The sequence below is a fragment of the Ptychodera flava genome, chromosome 2 (assembly GCF_041260155.1).
Source record: "Ptychodera flava strain L36383 chromosome 2, AS_Pfla_20210202, whole genome shotgun sequence".
In the NCBI taxonomy this organism is placed as follows: domain Eukaryota; kingdom Metazoa; phylum Hemichordata; class Enteropneusta; family Ptychoderidae; genus Ptychodera; species Ptychodera flava.
The window spans coordinates 27,991,788-28,014,522 of record NC_091929.1 but is presented as its reverse complement, the minus strand read 5'-3'; the positions used below and the strand labels follow the sequence as shown (position 1 = coordinate 28,014,522).

At 40.5% G+C, this 22,735-nt stretch overlaps 1 protein-coding gene across 3 annotated transcripts; it reads left to right on the top strand.

Annotated features, from left to right (window-relative positions):
• Positions 1-1,093: 1,093 nt before the first annotated feature.
• Positions 1,094-22,401, top strand: LOC139118421 (mucin-2-like). 3 transcript variants are annotated; one of them, XM_070681729.1, is made up of 4 exons: positions 1,094-1,282; positions 1,919-2,133; positions 10,362-13,080; positions 15,761-22,401. In XM_070681729.1, exons 2-3 carry the CDS (start codon positions 2,039-2,041, stop codon positions 13,048-13,050), a joined length of 2,784 nt encoding a protein of 927 aa, XP_070537830.1. In that variant the 5' UTR covers positions 1,094-1,282; positions 1,919-2,038; the 3' UTR covers positions 13,051-13,080; positions 15,761-22,401. The 3 variants fall into 3 exon arrangements, with proteins under 3 accessions (XP_070537830.1, XP_070537825.1, XP_070537836.1); XM_070681724.1 differs by lacking the exon at positions 1,094-1,282 and adding an exon at positions 1,373-1,618; XM_070681735.1 differs by lacking the exons at positions 1,094-1,282; positions 1,919-2,133 and adding an exon at positions 6,653-6,774.
• Positions 22,402-22,735: the final 334 nt, after the last annotated feature.

Genomic DNA, 22,735 nt, shown 5'->3' with positions numbered 1-22,735 from the left:
ATAGGCCTACGGTGGGTCCAAACAAAAAAAATAATATGCAAGTTTATGGTTACCTCGCCTTAACTATTCTGTTTACAAACGCCCTTTCCTAACTATGTTTCAACATTTTTTAAATCGCGTAAGATTTCGCTAAATTTTGCTATTTTTAATGGGTTGCCCCTCCACTTTTAATTCAAAAATTAACAAAGATTCCCCATCATATTTTCCGAACCTAGGTATGCTAAAGGAAAACAAGACAATTATATTTTGGCCAGACGTTTGAATGATCTAAGCTTAATCATCTGAAGTTTAAGTTGACTGCACAGAAACAGATGTAGTTTATTCCAAATCCTCAATTTACACACAAGTTCCTCGGGGTCATGTCGTTCAATTTTCGAAAAGCCACGTGACCCAACCTGAAAGCTGTTATTGAGGGCGGCAGTGAACTGGAGACGTTAAATTGTGTTAAAAGCGGGAACTTTGTTATGCGCAAAATTTGTAAATGTTCGTTGAAAATAAAACAGTCTACTCTTATTGTGACATAACCCGTAGAAAGTGTTCGTTATATTCTTGGGGTTGCTGCCGTCAATCTTATCATAGAGTTGGGACACGACGTGACCTCCATGGGCACATCGATATCAGTTATTCCCCATAAGGGCTTAGACTTATTTTTTGTCAACGCTCTAACAGTCCTACAGTCATAAGCTTTTTACCGAAGAGTTGTCTATTAAAATGCCATGAAAATCGTTTAGATCTTTTTTGATGCCGAATATTTGAGAAGTGTGCCGTGACGTGTTTAAAATGTTGTCGACCTTGGATATCGCCGCAGAGGCAGATGACGTCACAGAGACGACTCCCGTGATCCTTAGCGAAACACGGTGAAACACAGCATAGCCGATGGTTAAACAAAGACTGAAAACACATGCAGGTTATACGCTGCAGCAAACCATAGGGCAATTATTGAACGGGGTCGATTCATGTGTAAACAGAGATACACTTCATCACTGAAAGCATTCCCGGTCACTTTGAAAACGGTTGCAAACCGAACTCGAGGACACAGGACTGACGTCAGACTGTTTGTTGTTGGCCCTTGTATTATAATGAGGTGCGCAGTACTCACTGCGCTCCTCTGCTTGATTTTGTAGTAAAGAAGTGAGTACCACCATATTACCTTGGAAAACGGCGATATAGCCAAATGAACTCTCCCGTGTAACGGTGTTACACGGTTTTATTTTCACAGGCTGCAACCTACACCGTCACAAACGATACAATACAGCGCGGATTATGTAAGTCTGCTAGTGAGGTAGGTGTACGCGATCTTTTTTCGCGCGTAGAATGCAGGTCGCGGCGGCCATCAATGTTAAACAATGCATTGCATTTTGGGAGATTTGAATGACCTACGGTCCAAATTTTAATACAGATCAATGAGTTGGCGTGTCACTCTGTCCATAACTCTAACTATTTACGAATTTAGAGTGTCATTTGAGCAGCAGAGGAGTTTGGACACTCGTTGTATGGCCCTAAACTACAAAAGCTCTGAGCAGAACTGTGTTGATCGTTATATAATCACACAACACGACCAGAATGCAAGCCCACTAATTTATGCCGAATGTTGCCTCGATGTTCATCCAACATGGAGGTAAGGGGAGGTTTTCATATGGCTCCACTAAAGAAAGCATATACATTATCAAGGAAACAGAAACATGCCTTTTGCGAATTGTGCCTTCATTTCCAAAAGTACTGACGCTTTGTTAGTGCCGTTTCTCGCTATTTCACACACAGTCTCGCTGGTATAGCAGATAATTATATAAATATCGTCACAAAGTATGAAGGACACTCTCATCACCACTATTATAATGATTGCAATGTCTTTGAATGTAGAGATAAAATTTTATAGAAAATCTGTTGTTGCAAAAATTAGTTTTGTCATTTATTGCAGGTTCGGTCAAGACACGGGGCGACACTATACTGCCTCCTCATCTGCCAGCGAGTTGCACATCCAGTATTGACCTCTCACCTCTAAAGGTTACGTAGCCTGTTTTAGTCACGTGATTAAACAATGATGGGGACCCCGACGCCAAAGCTCGTTCCGACCACAACAGCAAGTTCTGCCTCTTCCCTTGTTCCTCAAATGTTTGCCCTGCCAGTTCGAGGGTTAGTATCTTCGGTGTTGTTAACACTGAAATTCTTTCTTCGTTCTTTTTCGATTTTTTACCTCTCGTCTGACTCGCCTTTTTTCTCTTCAGCCTCTTGTTTGAATCGTCTTTACTGTCCTTACATAAGGGAACAAGCTCGGTTTGTAAGTTAGATCGTAGACCCTAAGGTCTACGTTTAGATGAAAATTTAGTCTGATTTCGCGACATCGGTTAAAAACTGATATCAGTCTGGTGAGTTAATGTGTAATTGCAAGTTCACGACATCGTTCTCGCTGGTTGCGCTCTACAGAGGATTGCGAAGGAAAGGGTTTGCTAGTATGTAGGAAGGAATTGTAATTTTCATGAATTCCATGAAATTATGAAAAAGCGGAGACTTCCCCAAAGACGTGTCCGGTCGATCAGGGGGTTGCTCTGTGGTATGTCCATGATCGGACACAGGATGTGCGTCTCCTGAAAATTATATTGATATTGATTGCTCTGTCTCTTACGATATCTAGCCGCTTTCCGTTTAGTCAATTCCCAAAATCTTTTCAAATGGGTACGTTTTTTGGAAGATAAAGTATTGTAAAATTTTTGCGGGTACGAAATTACTCCTAAAGTGTGTTGTCGTCTCGAGAAAACTGACGATTCCCTTGGAGTTGGATATAGATTAAAAAATGAATGGCAAAAGGTTTCCTAACTGACGTGAAGTCCCATATGAATGATTTTGGAAGGCAGTGAAGAGTCGGTTCCATTTGTGAATAAAGCTGTACCCTGTTTTATCACAACATTCAAAAATTTACATCACTCGTATCACATGAATTTTCGTAAAACCAAGCTACGTGCATTAGCTAATTTTGTGCGACTAGTGTGGTGTCGTATTTTGTATGTCAGAATAATGTACGTCTGAAACTGGATTCGCGCCATAAAAGCATCGTCTGACATTTCCCGGTGCTCACCAACTCATTCTAAATTTTTCACGGTTGGGCATTTTTTTTTACTTTTGTGTTTCGTGAATGAGGTGATAATGTTACTGTCAGTTGTTCACTATCACCATCACCATCACTGCCATCACAATCATCACATCATAATCACCATCGTACTGTAGAACATTTGTAGCCATGCTTACTTCTTATACCTCAGAGCTTTGTATGTGAATGTTATCAGTGCCGTTACTGAAGCCAATGTGACGGCAAACTACCACTAGTGGTAACAGCAATTCTCGCTACTAAACCGAATGAATTATTTGTTTTTATTTTGCGCCCCCAAGCGATTGTGGCTAATAAAGGTTTTCATTAAAAAACCAACAAAACTAAACTTAATTTGAATATGACTTTACAACGTACCTTTCCTGACTACAAATCGTTTTTTACAAACTTTGTAAAATGTACGTCTGCACGCTTATAGAATGTCATATTTTTGTGTCAGTAATGTAGGTGAAACACAAGTTTCTACTTCTATTCTTAATTTAGCACTCATAAAACAATCAAGTAATATATTAGTAAAACTTGCTTGTTAAACTTTTCAGACTTAGACTTTCCCCGCCCACCTTTTACATTTTTAGTTGACGCAGAACAAAAATTTAATCACTTTGACCCTGTGATTTAATTCATTCCACGCCAAACCGGCTCGATAATACACTGAAAATTTAAAAAAAAGTATATGCAATTATTTCCGAATAGCTGTATGTCGAAAGAAAATATTTCTTTTGTTGTACCTTGCTCTGTAGATTGTTGTGGTCAAACTTTTGAATCCCCAATGCTACGGAGAGGAAGGTGTCGATCTAGCTCTAGTATTTAGTACAGAAAAGTGAGCTGGAGCGCTCGACAAGCCAAGGTCTAATCTGGCACATTGCCAAATCCAAGATAGTGTTCGGGCAGCGGCACTACGTCTATCGCCTCGCCTCCTCGTATTTCCCCGGCCCTTTCTCAAATCGTAGTTACATCTTGAACATAGCGTTACCTACGATAATTATACTTCAAAATAAAAAAAAACAAGTCGGTCGTATATCAAACAAACAAAGTGATGAATGTCTGACCCCTCTCCTTGGGGGTCAAGAGAAAACGCATATGTGAATCTCCGCATAGCGAAGAGATATATATGCCGTTTGCGCATGCGTTTTACAACTGTTGGGATGTTTGCACAACTGAAGCCGAGAAACTATCGGGCTCTGACTGATGACTCAGGAGAATGTTGTTTATAAACCTTTTCAACAACAAAATCACGTCAGATCTCGTAATACAGCGAACACATATTTTCCTTCACACTGAATAGTTCCTCCCCTTTTTGGGGAGGGGGGGGGGAGGTAGCAGTTTTCATTTCGTACGTTGTCTGATGCTTAAAGCGATTTCAGCAAACATTTTGTGATGATATTGTGTGCTATACTTACAACTTTACATTCATATGTTAATCCTTTCAGCGGGATTAAAATGAAATGGGATACTTTAAGGGCAACATACTTTGTGCTGGGCCGTCGTGAAAGGCGCGCTGTACTGATAGGAAGGCGACGGCTGTGCTTGCGATATAGTGTTAAGGTAGTTTGCGCCTCGAAATTTAAAGACTTACTTTTTGCCCAAATTTTCCCCAAGGAAACGTTAAACTATACACTTTTGAAGTCAATAATACAAATCAGTGGTCACCGTGCAAGGTTTGGTAACAGAGAACAAATTGCTCAATATTTACTGGCACTTGAAATTCAACATGGCCGCCACCTCTTTGAAAAAGCCCCAATAACTCCTAATTTTATGCATTATTTTCATGATTTTATTTTCAAATCTGAGTTGGTTCGTGTAAATGTGCTAACTGAAGTGTATAGAAGTATCACTGCTTGCTGATTCGGACCGTGCCGACATGGTTCAACAGGCTGAACAATAAACGGGTGCCGCACTCATAAAATGGCGCCCCAACGGAAAAGAGCAAAAATTGGTATTTCCTGCACATACACATCGTGATCATAAAAGTAACAAGCATGGTGCCATTTTCTTGAATGCACCACACACGTTGGCCAACATTTTTTAGTTTTGATCTTTGTTTTCAATGTCATATGATTAGTTTTTGAAAATGGTGGGAAATCTACGTTAATGTTCAAATGTTTAAATTTACGCGCCACTTTCTGAACTTATGACAGTGTCATACACTTTTTCAGTGTCAACGGTGTCTCACTCAAAGAAAGTTCATAGACAACTCAGAATATTTTGAGATCGGATTATTACACAGTCGCCGCTATTGGGGCTTTAACTCTGCAGTGGAAAATATAATTTTGATTTTCACGACAAGTTGAAAGCACATTGCTGTTTGAGCTTCAAAATGAGACCCCATGATTGGCAGACTTAAACTGTATTGTAAAAGTATGATAGTCTGAATAGCTGCCCCAAAGGCTTAGTCTACCTTAAATCGACACACCATTATTTGCTTTCCACGCGGTGAATAAAACCAAAGTAACCACTATTTTCGTATGTATTGAATGGATAAAAATTGATATGAGAATGACTCGTACAACCATGGTGACGCAGTTTTTAGATTGACAAAGACTGCGTGACAGCGCATGTAAAACGTTCCACATGAAGACTGCTGTCATCATTAGTAAGTGTGTATTGGATTTCCGTGCGCGCCAAATCTCACACGGCATCCGTAGTGTTTGTTTTGCTTTCAATTTTCAAGCAGCAAGTGCACACTTTAGTTTTGTTTTTTTCTTGATGGGTTTTAGAAAAAATAAGGGGTTAGCAAGGTTAAAGTGTCACGTGAACGGTATGGACGTTCAACTTATCGTTTTTGTGTGATGTCGGTCACTGTGCGCTTGCATCATTTTGGGGCGCCATTATCGCAGTAAAATTCAAAGTCGATAAAGAATAATTTTGGCACGAAAATATGGAAACTAAAATAGAAAATAAGAAAATCAATGAATGAGTGAAAGAATTCACTTATTCTTACTTTTTATGTACTGATATATCGATTTATTTATCATGATTCGAATGATTTGACGTTTGATACTATCCAGATCCATTGAAAATTCAGCAACCTGCAATCGCACGGTCGCATGATTCGATCTCAGCAGCAGAACGTGACGTCTACCCGTCACATTTCCGCCATTTTGAAACATGGTGAGGATTACAGCGTTAAAGATCAAAAACTCATGTGTTGTTGATTGTTTGGCAGGTGTAACATGTTCACTACGTGAAAGTTGTGAAGACCCTGACATTTTGGAAACATTCTGCCCTGTCAAAAATTGAAGATTGGTTAAAACGCAAAAAGTTACCAATTATAAATTTACAATTTTTGTAGTCAGCACGAAAACATCTTGTTTTCAATTCACCATTACAAGTTGCAGTACGTGTTTCTGAACAGACATGTATAACTTTCTTATCGGATTCGTCTTATTGTACAAATTTGTATAAACACATCGCAATAAAAAGCGCAATTCTATTTAGTCACCAAACTATGAAATTTCGGATTACCATTAAGAATACATTGAAATCAAATATATTCGGCAGAATATCACGTGCTTCAGTTGGCTAAGGTTGCGATCAATTCTCACGCATGCGTGTTACGATCAAGAGGCTCTGTGTGGATCTGGTAAAAGTCCACCGATCAATCGCTCGTTTGACAGTAGGAGAGTACCGCCCTTGATTTGTCGGCCATGGGAGGCGCCATAAAAGGAGCAGTAAGTAAAATTTGTTCAATGGTCGTGTGAACTTCAAAGTGACAGTTAGCTAGGCTGTGGTTTTGTGCGAAGTGACCTTGATCTACGGAAATGACATCCTTCCCAATCGTTAAAGGTCGCCAGAAAAGCGACGATATCTGAATCACATGCAATATTTCACACGGATAAAATAATGTCACATTCCAGCTACGACGTAACAACCCCCTCTTTCCGTCGCGTGCATTACTACCGAGCTAAGTTTCCAAGATTATATGTGCGACAGAATTCGACATTTTATACATACAAAGGATCACGCTCTACTTCCGACTCGACCTTGGGTCCAGATCACGTGATGTTTTGTAATGACAGCATAAATTATGCAGGTTTTTTGCGGATTAAAGAATTCACTTGATGTAGTGACGTGTATGTAGTAACTACATCGAATGCAATTATGGAAGTGCATCATTTAACGACTTGCACTGTCTAAGAAAAAAACATTTTGCTTGCGTTGTACCGCGTCATTGATATTGGAAAAATGGTAGGCGCCAAGATAATGTATTTTGCTAGCTCCGGAAAGCCATCAGTCCATCGTGTCAATCCTTTAGGCCTACCAGTTGGGTCTTCTCAGTATAAAAAACACGATGCTAAGGGAACATCAACTGGCCTGAATTCAGAGCTTAAGATCGGTTTAAATTAACTCAGCAAATATGTCGAATATCCGACTCTTTCACAGTGATGTAGCGATGTCATTTGGTGCGCATGCGTGGCCCAGCATGCTTTGCATTTTTATGTGTGTTGCTACGCGACGGCGGGAAGGAGAGAGAATTACGTGTCAGAGACTTTTGCCCGATGTGACAGCAAATGCCATGCAGGCACCGGAAAAGGACTATCATGTTAAGAAAAAGATAAAATATTATTCCTTGAAATCATCGGGGAACCGACGTCTGCATTTATGATGGATTTGTGATTCGTATCAGATCTGCCAGCTTGCGTTATTACCATTAGCAGAATCTCAGAGGCTGTTTTTTTTTGCGTGAATTTTGTAATTCGTTCTGAAATCATCGTTGAGCGAAAGCAGTTGGTCGTCAACTTCCGGTTATAGGTAACTAATCTTTGCATTCACGTTATGTGAGAAGGTCAATAAAGAGCTCATAAATAAGTCGAAATATAGAGGGGTCACTGGAAAAAGCTTACGGCAGGTAAACATGTGAACTGAGAACGTGGCAGAAACAGACAACATACATTTCGTATTCTGTGCGCACACAGCTTTATTGCCGGGATCGGCCAGGTCAACAATTATACCAGCCTAATAGGCAAGTCACGTCGGTTGTACAACCTATGGTGTTGTTCACGATGGCGAAAATGCTCCCATAACGAAATGACTGTGAACAGTCAAATATGAAATATCTGTCACGCTGTAGATGTAGAGTCATCCTGTGGCCGACTTCGTTTCGGCGTTTCCCGCCAAAATTTGTCGTTAGGGTTCATGATTTTTACTGTACTGCTTGTTCAGTTTGTCGTTTACCGTGATCACCGTCCCTCCACCCACGGACGGTGCCGTGATCAACAATACCGAATGGCGCGTGACTGCCATTTGTTTGAGTCAATTGGACGAAAAATTTTCGTAAATGTAACTGTATTTTCCAGTATTAAGCCAAAATTTTAACCAGTCGCTCAGATAACATTGCTCCGGAAAATACGATGGATGGAAACACACTTACGGAATTTTACTTTCGTAACTTTTCCTCACAGAAAGCGAGGAAAAATGACAAAATGCTGTATATTCATGCACGATTGCTAGAAAATGCAAGAACTGTATCGTAGAGTTTAAAACGGGAGTACTCTGATCAATTTTACTGTTTCACAAAAATGTTCTGATACAAAGACCCCGGATGCCTGAGGACCATTCCAAAGCCGTTAGATTACATGGATTCGACTATAACCAAGCTTCACGATTTGATAAAATCAGCAAACTGGCCAAGATTTCAAAGTCTAGCATATCAGGCCTGCGCCGTGTGACTACGTTCTGTCGCTGCGTCTGTTTGAGATACTTTTTTATCGAGTGTAAGTGAGTCTGGGGTCAGCTGAAATGACCTGCATTGTGTGCACTGCTGGTCTCGCCTTCAGCTACGACGTCATCGCGGTGTTACAAGAAGCCTTTCCCCCGCTAATGTAAAATGAATGCACACGAAGGAAACTAGTCGAGTGAAGACAAAAATTCGTTCAGAAAGTCACAAATTTAAGATTGATGGCTTCGTTAGGATTTTAGGAACTTCATAATCTATGATGGAATACTGATCTTAAATTGTAGCCAGATATATGTTGTCCCACTTTAGTTTAGGGCTATCTTGTTGTCAATATAATTAATTCGATTCATTCAAGCTTGTAGAAGAGTATCAACTGATTGTATTTCTTTTTGTTGCCAGAAAAAAAATACATGGCGATCTTCTGTCAAATCATCATCGGGCAAAATACTGTACCGTCGTCCTCGAGAATTGCGGCTGTATACACTTCTGTTCTGAAGCGTCACGTGACTTTAATAGCAAATGTCTCGAATTTTGAGCAATTTCCTGATGGCTGAAAGCATATGTATAGAATGTAAAGCCATTGATCACATGACTTACTGTAATGGTAAAGTACCCACTTCTGGTCATGTGATCGAGCAGCTTAGTTGCGTTTTCCCCGGTCATCCGGTCATGTAGATTCTAAAAGGGTTTGAGGTAACTAATCGCTCCAAGTGTCTGTGTTTCAATAAAGACCAGGAACTGAATCGCTCTAAAAAGCATCGTTTTTTTTTTGTACGCGGGACCGTTTCATATCTTTCCGCTAGACCTCATAGTGTGTGTCTGGCTCGTCCGTAGGCGACCTTAGCGGCTCGCCAAGCGATTACTCTGTTAGTACATGTGATCGCACCCAGCGAATTATCTACACGAACGATTTAACTAAAATTTATTCCTTCCCTTTATTCAATTACAATACTATTAACCCGAACCTTGGGCAAGCCCGTCGTTAACCCATGGTTAACAATTCACCGATGCTGGTGCTGTAAAGCTGAGCAAAACTGTTGTTTGGACGGCCTGTGTCTGATTCGTTCATCTAGTTTTCCCCTCGGCAAATCCTATGGTACGATGATTTAATGGCGTACTTTCCAGCAAAATATATATATATATATATATATATATATATATATATATATATATATATTATATATATATATATATATATATATGTGTGTGTGTGTGTGTGTGTGTGTGTGTGTGTAATTTACCCTGACCTGCTTATATTTATATATATATATATATATATATATATATATATATATATATATATATATATATATTATATAATATATATATATTATATATATATATATAATTTACCCCTGCACCTGCAGTGTTTTAAAGTCGAAACACAACACCATCTCTCTCTCTCTCTCTCTCTCTCTCTCTCTCTCTCTCTCTCTCTCTCTCTCTCTCTCTCCTTTGAGAATGATGATGATTCACCACCACCATCCTCCTCCTCCTAATCATCATCATCGCCACTGGAAAATCACCACTCTTCAATAAGTTTCCAGTAATTCAGATGAAATGTACTTTCATTCCTTGCAGAACCAGTGGTAGCCCCCAGGGTTCTCTTCAGTACCAGATCTGCAAGAAGCTGTATTGGACCAAAGGTGGCAAGTCGGAGTGCGCATACGTTCCTGCGTCGCCGGAGGAGATGAAATCTGTTGCGGGAGTTTCAAATGTCTTCACCGCCATCAACATAAATACTGGACAGAAAATGGCCGTCAGAATACCGCCAGTCCCGGCCTCGACCCAGCCCGCAGGAGGAAAGCAGAGTGCTATCACAGTAACGAGAGCGCTGACGCAGTCCTCGGCTTCACAGAACACGCTGATTAAGAACGTCATTTCCGTCAGTGACGTACACAATGCTGCTGCCTCCAAACTCAAGCCAGTCGTGCTTACGCCCTCTAACGTTGTGGCTCCAGTGTCGCTTCAGCTTCAACTCTCGCCTGAAGTAGCCAACAATGCGAACAAAATAGCTCCTGGCGGTGTCCAACTAATCAAACTTAACGTGGGTAAGAAAGATTTGCTGACTGCAGGCGGCCAACAGCCGACGGTGTCTCAACAGAAAATCTCAACAGTTGGCAATACTCCTCTTTCGAATGTGGTGAGCGCCATACCAACATCACAGCCACAGACTGTTATTCTGGGCAGTGCGCCGTCGACGGGGACCGGAAGTACGTCACCAGCATCTCAGCAACCCCTCATTTTCACAATTGTTCCAAGTTCTTCAAACGTCAGTTCCACTACAAGCACTCTAGCCAACACGGCATCATCCCAACTTACCGGGAAGGCTGGCCCAGTGGCTCAGCAACCGATTCAGTTGATTTTGTCTCCGGGGAGCAAAGGACAGCAAAATATAACCATTACTGTACCCAGTGGGGCAAAGACGAAAACTGACGGGCAGAATACGACGAAGCCTCTCTCTCAACGAATTGGTGGGACTTCAAATGCCCTGACTCCGGCAAAAGTGTCCACGGTATTGCCGATGCAAAGATTTGGGGGCGTTGTAGGTGAAGTGAAAAAAGTTGGCACTTCCACTGTATTGGAGCCGCAAAAGTTAAACATCGGTAAGGTGGCTCCGTCCGCGATAGTTACAAAGACTGCCACAGCCACGCAAAGTAGCACGCTCGCGAAAGGAAACGTTCTGTCCGTTTGCGGCGCGGGGAACTCCAATATTGCCAAAGTGAATCCTGTGGTACCCATCTCAATAAGTGCCGTGCAAGCTTTGTCTGACCAAGATGGCCGCCAACAAGGAAATGATCCGACTAAAGGTGAGGACAAACGGGGGAGCCTGCAAGGCACCGAACCAGCCCAAGAAAATGTCGACGAACAACAAAATCCAGCCGATAGTAAAGGTGGCGCTCCCATGTTCAAGATTGATTCAGTGTTCACGTTATCGGAGACGTCTGCCAAGGAACTCTTTCCGGAAGAAGGTGCAGTTAAAGTTAAAATTGAGAAACAGGATCCTGATGCTAAGTCGCCGAAAAGTGATGTCCCATCCCAGCTGGATCTGTGGAAGATCCGTGTGAAGGAAGAGCCTCCGGACACTGGCTATGATAAGGCTATGCACGGAAATTCTGCCAAAACTTCCAGCAGCAATTCGGAGAAAACTCCCCCGACGAGCACGGCGGCGACAGCGGCAGGTCACACGAAGGCCGTATCCGAGATAGTCAACAGATGCGCAGAAGTTATCGCGAAGAACGAGAAGACCCTGTCTGCGTCGTCGACGAGCGCGCCTGGGCGCGAAAACGCGACTTCTCATAAACAGTATGTCTTAGTTACGAAGCAGGATATTATTCCGCCGACGCCCAGTGCCATCACCATCCAAAAAACGACCTCGCCAAATACGATGCTGGTCACGCCCGTAAGTTCTCTGAGGAAACCAGGTGAACCCATGAAGTGGAATGTAGTGGCGCCCCCAACCACACCTCAGACGTCAAAACCTGAATCAGAAACCTCGACGGATGAAAAAACGATCGTCGTACATTCCCCGGGAACCGCTATGAAGGCGACAAGAACAGGTGTTTCAACTTACATCGTTAAAAATCCAACAGGCAAGACAAAAGTCTTGCAAATAAAATCCGCGGCTGCGCAGTTAAGCGAGATGGCAAGTATTGCCGGGAACAGTGAAAAGCCAGCACATATCGTATATATGACGAAGCCAGGTTCGAAACTTCCCGCCAGCACTCAAACAACCAAGTTGTCTCCTGTCGTCAAGACAGAACCGCTCATACAAACAAAAGGCAAAGCCAGTCTAGTTGAAGTGACTGCCCCACTCGCGGCAGCGACAAAGACTACAGACTTCAATTCGCTAACCCCTGTAGTGTCTCTACTGAGAGTCACCACCTCGTCCACCGCCACCCCAACCATCTCGACATCCACGTCGGGTAAGATCACCGCCACCACCGCTTCCTCCGCGTCGACCACCACAACACCATCAGCTGTCGCCGGCTCCAGGATGACACGACAGAGTGCCAGGGTGGCGCAGGTGAAAAACAGCGAAATAATGACGCGCAAGCGCAAACAGGACTTGCGGGCTCTTTCGGAGAAGCACCAGGCCGACAAGGCGGAATCGTCGCCGGCAGAGTCGCCGGCGAAACGGGCGAAGGAAAGCGTTCAGGACGAGAGGATCCGGAAGCTGAAAAAACTCTTGAAGGAAAGGGAAGCTGCTTTGGAGCAAGTCCGACAGATGCGGAAATCACGGCACTCAGAAGACGAGGACGACACGTAGTGCATCGTTAAGGCACCATGAATTTTGTAGGTGAGTTGATTAACAACTGGATAAAGCATAGTTCCTCACAGGGACTGTGAAACACATAAGTGCTATCTCCGTAGTACCTCCACATGTGAACGAAACCGTTGAGATTTTAGAAATCTGTGCCGCAACAAAAAATAACAGGAAAACATTTACAAAATGGAAAGAAAACCAAAATGTGAACAATTAATTTTAAGTATTTACGTAGTTACCATCTCACATGTTGGCATAAAGGCTAATGGTAATGATCAGGTGACGATTTGATGTCAAGCTTTAAAAAGCAAGGATGGAGATCTAAATATGCGGTACAATCACCTGATTTCATAATTTCAGGACCCTTACATGACCTTTGAACCTCTCGCTGGTATTTTCGTTAGTGTTTCTCTACCATTTTAATCGATCATTGATATCTGGTAATCGTGTTCAATTGCCATGATGAAAGAATGTTTTTTTTTCCGCAGCAAAATAAATCACTTTGAATTCCATATAAGCTTACCACCCAAAATATCAGGGTATGAAGTTTAATTAGCGAGTGACGTCACCGTGAAAATGGCCGCTACATACCGAATGCTGACACATATTGAGGAATGGGGCCTACACACCTCGCTGTCATTATATATATATATATATATATATATATATATATATATATATATATATATATATATATATATATATATATATATTTACGTACTTCATATAATATAGGCCGATTTATGAATATTCAAAATTTATAATGAATCATTACCATTGGATGAACTCAATTCACAATTATACTGAACACACTTCTGGAAATTAATGCCCTTCTGTCGCGTTCCATGCATCAAATTCCGCGGGAAACATTGATTCGCACTGTGCACGATAGCTGCCATGTTGTGTGATGAAGATCCAATTATCCCAAATGAGTTCCAATCGTGTTTGTGACCAATAATCAAGCCAGAGCTACAAACACACATTGACAACAGTTATTTGGGTAGCTCGATTCCCCTTCCCTTTTGTTTTATTTCTAAATCATTTAAATTTAACACGATTGGAGCTAATTTGGGAGAGATGAATTTATAGTTTTCAAATTTGTCAAAACTGTTGAGTGCCCTAAAGCTGAATGTTGCAATATTACGAATGAATCATATAAACAAGTGCAATGCTTAAAGAGAAAAGCAGATGAGCTTACATTCGCAGATTAAGCCGACATTAGTTCACTATCCAATTATCCCAAATTAGTTCCAATCGTGTTATTGAACCTTCAAGTTATGAAATAAAAACTTCAGCAAGGCCCAAGTCGCGAGTCTTGTCTGCACGTGCATTTCTTTTTTATCCAGCTGTGTTTGAACTTAAAGGAATGATGTGCGAGTGCTTTGTGTAGGGCTCAACACGTAATAGAAGCAAAAAGGCAAGAAACTGGAGACTGTTTAATCATATTTGAGCCATACCTCAACCTTATTTGCTAATACCGTGAAAAACACTTAATTTGCATAACTCATTCACATAATTAATTATAGTCCCTCTCAATCAGAAACAAATATAAACAAAAATCAAGCAGAGAGCAACATTTTCAGGTAGAAACCTGGAGAAAACACTGATTTCAATTATGTCATCATTTGATTCATCTATTCTTAGACTCCGAGTCTCTCACTCTGAAACCGTCCGTAGTAGTGTAGACCTCGACCATGGATGTTCTGCGGTATGTCAATGCACAGACGGTCTTGCTTGTACTTTCTATAGTAGTAGCCCCTGGGACTTTCAAGTTGTTACTCCGAATCACAAAAGTATTGTGCTCTTATTAGCGCCAGCATTGTCGGTATTTAGGTAACCGGTTATCAAGACTATTACACCGGGCCACTTGTCAGCTTGTAGGATTTGACATCTGCCGTCAAGAAAGCCTCCATCAGGCTAGTTGAGCAGCCCGTTAAAGGTATACTGTCACCTGTTCCAATTTTGCCACAGTTACCATGAAAAGAGGAAATCTAACCAACCACAGATTTTAAGCGGGTGGCCGCTTTTAAAAAACGGCGCCCTCACATGGGCATTTTGAATACCAAGGAACGCCCCTTTGACCATATATGGGCATATTTAGATTACAGGTGACCGCCTAGTAGGTTATTTCACCTGTACAATGAGCGCACTTCAATGCTAAAAGTTCCACGGTGACACTTGCTTTACACCACATGATAATGTCTTGACAATGTTAACCGCAATACAATGAAGAACACATCTCTGGCCAGTCCCTAATTTTTCATACACGCTTATCAGTGAATATGAAAGCACCGTTCAAAATATGTGACGGTTAATACAGACTTCAACCCACTGTGTCAGTGTCAGTGTCCTATAAGGCTAATCCTATTGGTCCACCGTTGGGGTCAGGGGTCAGCTGAGGTAACTGTATTCGACAATTGAACGCCTCATTTATCAATCCATTCATGCCGCATCAATCTGTCTTGCCGTTTTGCATTCGATGCCCTCCCTAAGATACACTCACTAACTCGTATGTTTTCCCAAGTCCAGTCGGAATTCCCCCATCTCCAGTGAGCATCTCATGAATGCGCCCCTTTTCACTCAAACAGAATAATTTTCTCGACATTTTTGCATATTATTCCGCGCTTTGTCGACAGATGTCACCCAAGAGGTCTTTCATTAAGAACGAAACAATGTTTTTTTACGTGTGTTTGTTTGTTTGTTTGTTTTTCAGAATGTACGAGAGTCGTGGCGTGTAAGAAATTTGTGGCATTATGAAACGGCGCCATAAGAAGTACACGAGCTCATCCACGTGTTGTTGCTCTGGAAACTGCATAATATTATAGACGGTATTTTTTTAAATTTAGAACAAAAAAAGTGTTTCTTCTCTATGTTGTAAACTTCGTTACTTTCACCCGATTTTTCAATGGCGATATCAAAGCACTGCCAAGTTTAAATCAAGTTGACGAACGTAAATATCCTCGACTGGACCACTGTCATGATGATGTAACATTATCTTGACGATCTCCTTCTGACCGACTCCTTTTCAAATTTTCAACTTATTGAAATGCCAGTACGATGAGTTGTTTTTCGCCCAGGATGCTACTCCATGCGGCTTGAGTTGAAAGCTGCAAATATTTCTGCTTTCGCCTCAGCCGCGGGACACAGCCCCGCTCTTCGAAACTGCTGCAGGAGTATCCGTACAGTTGACTGCGGACGAGATTGGCGCCCTCTGCATTCGATGACGAGCAAGTTGTGTACTCTCAGAAACCAGGCGTCGAAATATATTTGTTTGCTAATACACGCACTGTGCATGTAACGTTTTGCATTAGCATGCAACAGCTTCTTGGAGTTCCAAGTCATTCTTCCCATCATCCCATGCAAGATCTTTTCAGATTCATTGAGTGTAACTCATGAAATGTTGTGGAATGTTACTTTTAAGCTAGGAATGCCGACAGAATGTCACAAGACTTCACCCAGGATGGCATGTGGCTTCGTGCTTACAGTCAAATAATTAATTTTAATTTGAAATAGACTTTGTAAATTTTGCCAGTTGCAATGAGCAACTTTACCATGGGATTCATCAGATTCTGATGAAGATCAGATTATATGCTGTATTATTTTCAACAGTGTGCACGCTGGTCCGGCAATCTATCTGCTCCAAGGTAATGTGGACATGCGTAGTGCAGTATGCATGTAGGTATTTCGAGTCCTGGTTTCAAAACACGTCACGTTCTGGTATTAAATGGTAAAAGGTGACTTTTTTCCGGGGTTCAGCATTATTTTAATTGTCAGTAATTATTCTACCAGGCATTAATGTGATTATAATAGACTCTTTATCAAGTTCATCATCTTCGTAGTGTAATTCTTAGTTCCCACCCTCCAAGCAGTACTAATGACTTTCTCAAGAAAGTGACGTGCGACTTGACGCAGTAATGTGACTTGAGCATTAGACGCACTATTATTTCCACCTCTTGGTCAATAAGATGTTTTTTCGTTGGGGGAAATTTGTGTTATTTTTTTTGCAAATCACCGCATTTTGGCGAGTTTCAGCAGAAGTGTTTGCCTTTCTCGAAGCAAAACGTGCAGGAAGTTCCAACACGCACCTCTTACAATGCCAAATGCGCCCTCTACATTACGTCACGTTGTTTTGCAGTTGTTGGGGGGTGTCAAGGGGTCGAAAGCCATGCCACGAACTTTAACATCGCGTCGAGTCGGATATTTCTAGCTCTGTTGCAAAGTTCTTAGACTGGCATGTGCATTGAAGATAAAAAGCCGTCGTTTGGCACATTGCCATTGGTTAACCGCGACCTCATGACCTAGAGGAACATATTCACAGCGCGGGTGATGCACATCGCAAAGGAATTTATAATCGCGCCAGTTTTTTTGTCATTTTTTTCCAGTAATGTAAACATTCAAAAAATGTAGTTTTGCAAGTGTTTGAAGTTTTACCTGAGGGTTGAAAACTTTCAAAACGCAAGAATTTACCGTTGTTTTTGATAGTTGTCACTTGTGGACGAATTCTGTCGTTCATCGAGTCTGCGAACATTACTTAGTCGTTAGGCATAGGTTGCCGCGTATTTTTAGTCCCCACGGACACCGTCCGGGGGGACTTATAGGTTTGGTCATGTCCGTGCGTGCGTCCGTGCGTCCGTCCGTCCGTCCGTCCGTGCGTCCGTCCGTTCACGCAGATATCTCAGAGATGCAAGGAGCGATTTCATTCAAACTTGGTACAAGGATTACTTCATATGTCATACAGATGCACGTCGATTTGTTTTGTGATATGATCCAATATGGCCGCCAGGCGGCCATTTTATTACGATATTTTCATTTACAGAGCCATAACTCAGACATGTTTCAACCGATTTTATTCAAAGTTGGTACAAGGACATTGACCAGTGTCATAGATATGCATGTCGATTTGTTTTGTGATACGATCCAATATGGCCGCCAGGCGGCCATTTTATTACAATTTTTTCATGTACAGAGCCATAACTCAGACATGTTTCGACCAATTTTATTCAAAGTTGGTACAAGGACATTGACCAATGTCATAGATATGCAAGTCTATTTGTTTTGTGATACGACCCAATATGGCCGCCTGGCGGCCATTTTATTACGATTTTTCCGTGTACAGAGCCATAACTCAGACATGTTTCAACCGATTTTATTCAAAGTTGGTACAAGGACATTGACCAATGTCATAGATATGCAAGTCTATTTGTTTTGTGATACGATCCAATATGGCCGCCTGGCGGCCATTTTATTACGATTTTTTCATGTACAGAGCCATAACTCAGACATGTTTCAACCGATTTTATTCAAAGTTGGTACAAGGACATTGACCAATGTCATAGATATGCTTGTCAATTTGTTTTGTGATACGATCCAATATGGCCGCCAGACGGCCATTTTATTACAATTTTTTCATGTACAAAGCCATAACTCAGAGACATGTTTCAACCAATTTTATTCAAAGTTGGTACAAGGACATTGACCAATGTCATAGATATGCATGTCGATTTGTTTTGTGATACGATCCAATATGGTCACCAGGCGGCCATTTTATTACAATTTTTTCATGTATAGAGCCAAAACTCAGGCATATCTCAACCGATTTTATTCCAAGTTGGTACAAGGACATTGACCTATGTCATACATATGTACGTCTATTTGGTTTGTGATACGATCCAATATGGCCGCTAGGCAGCCATTTTATTACAATGTTTTCATGTACAGAGCCATAATACTCAGACATGTATCAAGCGAATTTATTCAAAGTTGGTACAAGGAGATTGACTACTGTCATACATATGCATGTCAATTTGTTATGTGATACGATCCAATATGGCTGCCGTGCGGCCATTTTGTTACGATTTTTTCATGTACAGAGCCATAATACTCAGGCATATCTCAAACGATTTTATTCAAAGTTGGTACAAGGACATTAACCTATGTCATACATATGTAGGTCTTTCTTGTATGTAGGTCATTCTTGGCCATTGAGCGCTATCTGTATCAAAGTATTTTTATCACAGACCTAATTAATGAAGATGACTCTATCCTCTCTGAGGACATGTAATCAAAGTACCCATTAACAAGTGGGGACTGTGTCATCAACGATGACTTGTCATATGAAACTCTAACATTTTTAACGAAAGCTGTAAAATCACCGGTACAGTAAAAGGAAAAAAATATAGTCATGGCACCTTATGATAACAAGATTTACGGCCGAAGGACTAGACGTTCGAATTTTTATCCCTCTTAAATTTAAATATATTTAAAAAAGACAGTTACTACCAGTATGTAAATAAGTGAAAACTTATCCAGGGACTTAAATAGAACTGAAATATTTATAGCTTAACCATTTTAACACTTTCTTAAAAGTAATTTGTTGATTTAAAGGTCAATTCTATGAGGTGTAACTGACCCCCACACCCACTCGCCCCTAAAATTGTCGACCTGAAGCTTACCCTCTCAGCGAACTTAAGATATGACATACTGTTGTTCTCACATGTTCGTAAGTACACGTTAGGGATAGGTTGATTTTTCTCTCGTGCCGTCACCTGAGCTCTTAAGGTAGAACGCACCTCGGGGACAAAAATTCAGGCCTTCAAATTTTATCAATTTTCTTCTGACCTACCACTTGTGGGGGCCCATTTTGAAGCTCTTAGCGAAAGAAAAGTTTTCACCGTCTTAATTTTTCGAAAATTGAAAATTTTATTTTTTCTCATAGAGTTAACACAGGGATGGCGGCCATTTTGGATTTTAAATATCGAGAAATCACAAGTTATTTGTCTCTCTAGTACCAAAGTTTGCGCGGTGACCCCTGATTTTTATTCTTGCTTTGGTAAGAGAATGGTTGAAAGTTTCACTGAGGAAAGTTTGAGCAAAAGTTTAAGTCTTTCACTTTCGAGGTGCATATTACCTTAATGAGCTTGACCGAAATAACAAGACGAACAGCATAAACAAAAATCTACAAGGTGTCTATCTATAGTCCTTGCTTGACAGCGGCACAAAATTTAAGCCCAATTAGCTGTATCTTTTTGGATTTTTTTTCTCGATAAAATGGGTTGAAAACAAAGTCGACTGTCGAAGTGTGAACACAGAACGTTTTCCAACATTGATGACGGACGCACAATTACATTTTAAACCCTTTGAGCGCCAGTCAATTTTTGCCGCTTTTATAAAATATTCCCACTCAATATTTTTTCAGATTTTTGCCAAAATTTTGATGAAAAATGTGACGTCCACTTGGTACAAAACTATCAAAAAAAATTACAGAAAAAAATTATAAATATTTGTTGGATGTTGCACCAAAATTTTGGCGGGAAAAATTACAGCACTGGAAGGGTTAAAACTAAATTTTCGAGTTGCAACTCAAATATGGCCGCCGCAAGTTACATACTCAACCAGGTCCATCTCCAAGAATTGAAACAGTGGCATTTTCAAAGACAGTATGGTTTAATTACGGGATTCTAAAACATCTCTCCGAAGATTTGATGGTATTTTTTGTAAGTGAAATGCAAGAAGATACAGCTAATGGGGCTCTAACAGACTCCCAAAGGCCTTGATCGCGAAACCAAAGATTTCTACATCGCCAAATACCCACCCAACAGCTAAAAGCCACAGGTTGAGCTACCCACCACTCATTGTCCACTGAAGCAGTGAGGAGTCGTGCTTAGCTCACGGGCACAACACCATGCTAGAGTATGTAACACATCTTCAAATAATAAGTCGGCTTCCCTGGACTTTCCCTGGTCTGGCACTCGCCATACACCGATAACGAGTCCCGGTACCTTTAAATTACCGCTGCACGTTGCCTCTGTATATAAGACTTCGACGGCAAACTAAAACTAGGACACACTGGCACCAGTTACCGAATCAACCGTAGAGGGCCATCAAATATTTTGATGCCGAGATAACACATTGTAGTTGTTGAAAATTTGTATTTCAATTTTCTTGCTTTCTTTGTTTATGTTTTTATCGTGTAAGTGTAGAACAGTAAAAATAAATCACGCAACAGTTTACAAATGAAATGTTTCGTTGCTCAGATGTCGCCGGTAGGTCACGTGATGAGAACTCCCTTGTGAGGGCTTAGCATGAAAGAAATTCTGATTTTTTTAAAGTTAGTTTCCAGTCGAATTCTGAAAGATCTGTTACACCGCGTACATCTTATGGGGCCAGATCCGGTGGCAAAGACAAATCTATTTTAGTTTTCACACATAAGTGGCCAGCTCTTCATCGTATCAATTTCAGGCAGCCCCATGATATTTTTTACATCGTAAAGATCCCAATCATGACGGATAAGTCATCTCATAAGTGTGGTCCCTGACGGCCATTTGTCAGCTGTACCCTTTATAGTGGGCAATATTTTTGTAGATTAGCAGAAATGTATACTCTGAAGGCAACATATAATGTAAATCCGGACTTTTATGGAACACGATTGGAACTAAATTGGGATAATTTGATTGTCACTATTTCTCAAGAATTTAAGTAATTTGTTAAATATTATACCGTATGTAGTAACCATCTTTAAAATTATATCCGAAATTTTCGATTTTGTGCAAATGTTACGAGTAAGAATCATTGCATGACTGATCTAATGCAGTATTGTTCAATACATATGAACAGTACATATGATACTGAAATGGTACTTCTATCGTCGATTTGTAATTTTGCCCTAACCAAAATGAAGTTTTCCGATCGATTTACAGTAAAGTCAGTCAGGGTCACTTCAAAAACGCCCTGACAATTAGTGTTTATTAAACCCAAATTGTAGTAAAAAGTCAGGGACATTTCAAAAGTGCCCTGACTCAAAAGTCATAGATTAGGGATATTTTATGCATTTTGTCTCGATTCTATATGGCATTTACACAAAAATATAACATTTTTATACAAATGAATACGATTTAAGGGATATACAATAATCGATGTATTTTTGTTGTTTTGTTCGTTGAAAACATGTTTTAATTTTTTTGCAGTATTCTGTCATTTTGCAAAATTTACGTTGTGAATATTTCGATTTCTTTAAAATTTCGTTATAATTACTCTCATCCAATTTTCCCAAATTAGTTCCAATCGTGTTAAATTTGTTTATTGTATTAAAATATCAAAACGATTACATCAAATCAGTTGTAACTTGGTCCACTTGATAACCACTGAACAAGTTTGACTGTGTCTGAAATGTTCGCCGTATAAACGCGGTACTTGATTTTTAAATGTTGTTAAAAACCGTTACAGGGCTATTTAAGTAAACTTATGCTTTCTTCTACTTTACGTCTTCGCTGTATTCATCTCAAGTAGTTGAATTTTAATGCTACAGTTAACTCATTTTTTGGTGGTTAGCTAATAAAACACCAAAGAAAATTTGAACATGTTGTCTCTGTGTTTAACTTTGTTTCTTCAAGTTGACTAATAAAACTCAGTAATGATTATCAGCATAGATACATACATACATACATACATACATACATACATACATACATACATACATACACACATACATACATACATACACACATACATACATACATACATACATACATACATACACACATACATACATACATACATACATACATACATACATACACACATACTACATACACACATACATACATACATACATACATACATATACATACATACATACATACATACACACACATACATACATACACACACATACATACATACATACATACAT

Bases quoted from the DNA above. Each gene is read 5' to 3' on its own strand.
- LOC139118421 (XM_070681729.1), top strand. From the start codon at position 2,039: ATGATGGGGACCCCGACGCCAAAGCTCGTTCCGACCACAACAGCAAGT. The intron at 2,134-10,361 runs GTTAGTATCTTC...CATTCCTTGCAG, and splicing joins TTTGCCCTGCCAGTTCGAGG to AACCAGTGGTAGCCCCCAGG.